A 5,490-nucleotide genomic window follows, 5' to 3' on the forward strand; every position below is an offset into this window, starting at 1 on the left:
TGCTGGGGCTGGGGGCGGGTCCAGCCCAGCAGGCTGGGATTGACCATTGCTGTGTCCAGATCAGGGAGCTGGTCCCAGAATCCCAGGCCTACATGGACCTGCTGGCCTTCGAGCGCAAGCTGGACCAAACCATTGCCCGCAAGAGGATGGAGATCCAGGAGGCCATCAAGAAACCCCTGACGGTGAGCTGGGGCCTGGCAGGGGCTGGAAATCATGGAATCCTGGGAAAATCAAGGTTGGAAAAATCCCCTGAGGTCATCCAAGCCGTGTCCCCACATGGAGTATCCACGGGTTTCTGGGCACTTCAGGGATGGGGGATTCCACCTCTGCCCAGGGCAGCCCATCCCAACGTTTTCCAACCCTTTCCATGGATAAATGTTCCCTAATACCCAATCTAAACCTCCCCTGAGGCCGTTTCCTCTGATGCTGAGCTGCAGGTGGGTGCTGCAGCCCCTCTCACTCCATCCTGCCTCTCTCTGTTCCCGTTCCACAGCAAAAGCGGAAGCTCAGGATTTACATCTCCAACACCTTCACCCCTGCCAAGGAGGAGGGAGAGGGGGGAGAACGTGTGGCCTCCTGGGAGCTCCGTGTGGAGGGGAAGCTGCTGGAGGATGTGAGGAGCCAGCAGGGATAGAGGGAGGGAGGGAGGAGCTCTGGTGCATCGGGAGCATCCAGGGGAGGGAGGGAGGAGCTGGTGAGGATCCAGGAGGGATGGAGTGATGGTGGTGGGAGGAGCTCTGGTCCGTGGGGATCATCCAGGAGGGATCAGGTGGTGGTGGTGGGAGCGCTAGCACTGGTCCATCAGGAGCATCCAGAGGGAGGGAGGAGCTGGTCAGGATCCAGGAGGGATGAGGAGGTGGTGGTGGGAAGAGCTGGTCCATAGGATCATCCAAGAGAGAAGGAGTGATGGTGGGAGGAGGAGCACTGGTCCATCAGGAGCATCCAGAGGGAGGGATCCTGGTCTTTCAGGATCCAGGAGGGATGGAGTGCTGGTGGTGGGAGGAGCTCTGGTCCATCGGGAGCATCCAGAGGGAGGGATCCTGGTCAGGATCCAGGAGGGATGGAGTGGTGATGGTGGGAGGAGCTGGGATAGGGAGAAGGTGCTGGTGGGAAGAACTCTGGTCCGTGGGGATCATCCAGGAGGGAGGGAGGGAGGAGCTGGTCAGGATCCAGGAGGGATGGAGTGGTGGTGGTGTGGGGAGCTGGGATAGGGAGAAGGTGCTGGTGGGAGGAACTGTGGTCCATCAGGACTCAGGAGGGATAAATGATGGTGGGAGGAGAAGCACTGGTCCATAACAATCCAAGCTGGATGAGGAGGTGCTGGGAGGAGCTGGTCCATCAGGAGCATCCAGGAGGGGTGAGGAGGTGCTGGGCAGCACCTGCCCTGCTCTGGGGCCTGGATTTGGGATCAGGAATTTCTGCTACCCTCTCTGCAGCCCAGCAAGCAGAAGAGGAAGTTCTCCTCCTTCTTCAAGAGCCTTGTGATCGAGCTGGACAAGGAGCTCTATGGGCCGGACAATCACCTGGTGGAGGTGAGGTCCATAAGGATCCAGGAGGGAAGGAGTGATGGTGGGAGGGGATCCCGGTGGGAAGTGGGGCCCTGTGCTCCCCCTCTGGGTGCTCAGCTCCCAGGCCAGGGCCTGTCCTGCTGGGAGAGGGGCCTGAGCAGGTTTTTGGGGCTGGGGGCAGTGCCAGGCCTCCATGGGACCCGGCAACGCTGCATTCCCAGCTCAGCTTTAGGGATGCCCTTTGCCCCTGGCAGAGCTCAGCTCTGCCCCCTCCCAGCCCAGGTCTGAGCTGGAGCTGAGGTGTGGGGACAGGGACGTGGCCCCAGAGGCAGCTGTCCCCCAGGCTGGCACAGCTGGGTCCCCACGGGGTGCTGATCCCACAGGGGCTCCCCCCAGGGCCCTGTGGGAAGAAGGCTGTGCCCTCCTGCCTGTCCCCGAGCTGGGGAGGTTTCAGCCATGCCTGGGAGAGGGATCAGAGCTTTGTTGGGTGCTCCTGCCTGGAGCCCTCCCTGCACCCAGCTCCTGCTTTTGCCCTGGGAGACTCTGTGGAGAGCCTGAACCCCCTTCCAGGATTGATCCAGAAGCTTTGGGGGCCCTGCACCCCAAGCACTCAGGGCTGGAACTGCCCCAGTCCATCCCAGTGCTGGGGCACAGCCTGGGCTGGGATGGACTGGGAGAGCTCTGAGCTGCCACCAGTGGGACCAGGAGGTGCCCGGGGTGCCCCAGGCTGTGTGGCTGTGCCAGCCCCTGCCCAGAGCCCCAGCCCAGCTGGCAGGGTTGGTTCCATGGCCCTGCCTGAGCAGTGTCCCCGTTGTCCCTGGCAGTGGCACCGGATGCCCACGACCCAGGAGACCGACGGCTTCCAGGTGAAGCGTCCCGGGGATGTCAATGTGAAGTGCACCCTGCTGCTCATGTTGGACCACCAGGTACGGCCTGGGGGGCACCCAGGGGTGGGGATGGGCTGGGACAGGGCCTTGGATGAGGGTTTGGGATGCAGGGATTGAAAGGAGCACAGGGAGCTCCGGGCATGGACCCACAGTGACACAGGGGCTGTGGGGGACACTCCTGAGTGCCTCTTCTGTGGGCAGCAGCAGGAACTTCTCCATGGAAAGGGAGATAAAAACTGGGACAGGGCTTTCGATGAGGATTTGGGATACAAGGATTGAAAGGAGCACAGGGAGCTGCAGGAATAAACCTGCAGTGACACAGGGGCTGTGGGGGACTCCTGAGGGTCCCCCTTCTTCTTTGGGCAGCACCAGGAATTTCTTCATGGAATGTGAGTTAAAAACTGGGACAGGGCCTTGGATGGGGGTTTGGGGCATGCAGGGATCAAAAGGAGCACAGGGAGCTCCCAGCATGCAGCTGCAGTGACAGAGGAGCTGTGGGGGACTCCCAAGGGCCCCCCCTCTTCTTTGGGCAGCAGCAGGAGGAATTTCTCCATGGGAAGATAGTTAAAAACTGGGACAGGGCCTTGGATGAGGGTTTGGGGTGCAGGGGTTGAAAGGAGCACGGGGAGCTCCGGGCATGGACCCACAGTGACACAGGGGCTGTAGGGGAGTCCAGAGTGCTTCTTTGGGCAGCAGGAGGAATTTCTCCATGGAAAGGGAGTTAGAAAGTGGGACAAGCTGCCCAAAGAGTGACCCATCCCTTGAGCTGTCCCAGGAACACTCAGTGCTCCGGGCTGGGGACAGGGCCTGGGTCAGGCTGGGCTCTGCTCTGGGGGGCTTTTCCATCCTGGCTGGTTCCGTGGCTGACCCCGGCTGTCCCCACAGCCCCCCCAGTACAAGCTGGACCCACGGCTGGCCCGGCTGCTGGGGGTGCACACCCAGACCAGGGCCAGCATCATGCAGGCCCTGTGGCTCTACATCAAACACAACAAACTGCAGGACAGCCACGAGAAGGAGTTCATCAACTGCAACCGCTACTTCCGCCAGGTACCTGCACATTCCCCCTCATCCAGCTGGGAAAAGCCTCTCACAGCTCCCACAGCCCCTCCAGCTCTGGTTGTGCCCCTTCCCTGGGCCATGGCTTGCACCAGCAGCTTGGGGATGCCCCAGCTGGCTGCCCAGGTGAGGGGAGCCCCTGGCATGGGTGTCCAAGGCTCTGCTTTGCCCCCCAGATCTTCAACTGCGTCCGCATGCGCTTCTCTGAGATCCCCATGAAGCTGGCAGGGCTCCTGCAGCACCCAGACCCCATCATCATCAACCACACCATCAGGTGGGGGCACGGCCCTGGGCTGGGCACTGGGTGGGCAGTGGAGGGAGCTGAAGGGGCTGCAGGGGATGGGGATTGTCTGCAGGACTGGGGGTGCCCCATGGGGTGGAGAGTGGGTTGGGGGGCTCCACAGGCCACCAGGTGTCCCCAGGGCTGGGGGGCTCTGTGAGCCAAGCAGTGTCCCCAGGGCTGGGGGTCTTCATGGGGGCACAGGAGGCTTTGAGGTCTCCAGACTGAAGGACCAGCACAAGGCACCTGGGAGGTGAAGAACCACCAAATTTGAGGCTTTTTGGGGCACTGGTGTTGCTGTTGGGGGTCCATGCAGCCCCAGCCAAGTGGGGGCTCAGCCCAACCCCATTCCCCCAGTGTGGACCCCAATGACCAGAAGAAGACAGCCTGCTACGACATCGACGTGGAGGTGGACGATCCCCTCAAAGCCCAGATGAGCAATTTCCTGGCCTCCACCACCAACCAGCAGGAAATCGCCTCCCTGGATGCCAAGGTGGGAGGGGACACTGCCAGGGGCCAGCTGTGTCCTGTGGGGGGACACAGCTCCTCTGACCCCTGTCACCTGCCCAGATCCACGAGACCATCGAGTCCATCAACCAGCTGAAGACACAGAGGGATTTCATGCTGAGCTTCAGCAACAACCCCCAGGATTTCATCCAGGAGTGGATCAAATCCCAGAGGAGGGACCTCAAGGTAAAGGGGAACAATTCTGGGGAGGTTTAGGTTGGATGTTGGGAGAAATTTCTTCTGGAAGGGGTTGTCCAGCACTGGCAAAGTGTTTCCATTTCTGGGGAGGTTTAGGTTGGATATTGGGAGAAATTTCTTCCTGGAAGGGGTTGTCCAGTGCTGGCACAGAGGGCAGTGGTGGAGTCCCCATCCTCGGGGGGGGTCAGAACCATGGACGTGGCCCTTGGGGATATGGGGCACTGGTGAACGGGGTGGTGGTGTTGGGCTAAGGGTGGAAGGTCTTTTCCAACCCTAAAAATTCCATGATTCTGAAGCCTTGGGACTGGGCAGAATGGGGGGCTGGGAGGGATCTGGGTTCCTGAAGGAGCTCAGGGAGGGGTCTGGGTGCATCGTGGGGCTCAGGGAAAGGTTTGGGTCCATCCTGGAGCTCAGGGAGGGGGTCTGGGTGCATCCTGGAGCTCAGGGAGGGGTCTGCGTCCCTCATGGAGCTCAGGGAGGGGTCTGGGTGCATCGTGGGGCTCAGGGAAAGGTTTGGGTCCATCCTGGAGCTCAGGGAGGGGGTCTGGGTGCATCCTGGAGCTCAGGGAGGGGTCTGGGTCCTGCCAGAGCTCAGGGAAAGGTTTGAGTCCATCCTGGAGCTCAGGGAAGGGTTTGGATTCATCCTGGAGCTCGGGGAGGGGTCTGGGTCCCTCGTGGATCCCTCTGGGTCCCTCACTCCCGCTGCCCCGTCCCGTTCGGGTCAGATCATCACGGATGTGATCGGGAACCCCGAGGAGGAGCGGCGGGCCGAGTTCTACCAGCAGCCCTGGGCGCAGGAGGCCGTGGGCAGACACATCTTCGCCAAGGTGAGCTCGGGGGTGGGACGGGGTTGGGATGGCAGTGACAGAGCCCCGGGACCCCGGGCAGGGTCCCCTGTCCCTCCCTGACCGCCGCGGTGTCCCCAGGTCCAGCAGCGCCGGCAGGAACTGGAACAAGTGCTCGGGATCCGCCTGACCTAAGGCTGCCCGAGCCGCACGGTACCGACTGGAAGCCACAGCACTTGCACAAACCCACCCCCTGTGCCCGGAGGGAC

The 5,490-nt window shown here is 61.8% G+C and overlaps 1 protein-coding gene across 1 annotated transcript in view; it reads left to right on the plus strand.

Moving 5' to 3' along the window:
- The window catches only part of SMARCD2 (SWI/SNF related, matrix associated, actin dependent regulator of chromatin, subfamily d, member 2), an 8,442-nt gene extending 2,953 nt beyond the window's left edge, over window positions 1–5,489 (plus strand). The window contains exons 3-12 of the mRNA XM_031063740.1: window positions 60–182; window positions 494–613; window positions 1,437–1,532; window positions 2,333–2,434; window positions 3,281–3,442; window positions 3,628–3,725; window positions 4,089–4,224; window positions 4,302–4,424; window positions 5,162–5,263; window positions 5,363–5,489. Of these exons, the coding sequence (XP_030919600.1) occupies window positions 60–182; window positions 494–613; window positions 1,437–1,532; window positions 2,333–2,434; window positions 3,281–3,442; window positions 3,628–3,725; window positions 4,089–4,224; window positions 4,302–4,424; window positions 5,162–5,263; window positions 5,363–5,416 (1,116 nt within the window). The 3' untranslated portion in view covers window positions 5,417–5,489. The remainder of the gene's footprint in view (window positions 1–59; window positions 183–493; window positions 614–1,436; window positions 1,533–2,332; window positions 2,435–3,280; window positions 3,443–3,627; window positions 3,726–4,088; window positions 4,225–4,301; window positions 4,425–5,161; window positions 5,264–5,362) is intronic.
- The last annotated feature ends 1 nt before the right edge of the window (window position 5,490 follows it).

This window comes from Geospiza fortis, unplaced genomic scaffold, assembly GCF_000277835.1.
Source record: "Geospiza fortis unplaced genomic scaffold, GeoFor_1.0 scaffold218, whole genome shotgun sequence".
Taxonomy (NCBI): domain Eukaryota; kingdom Metazoa; phylum Chordata; class Aves; order Passeriformes; family Thraupidae; genus Geospiza; species Geospiza fortis.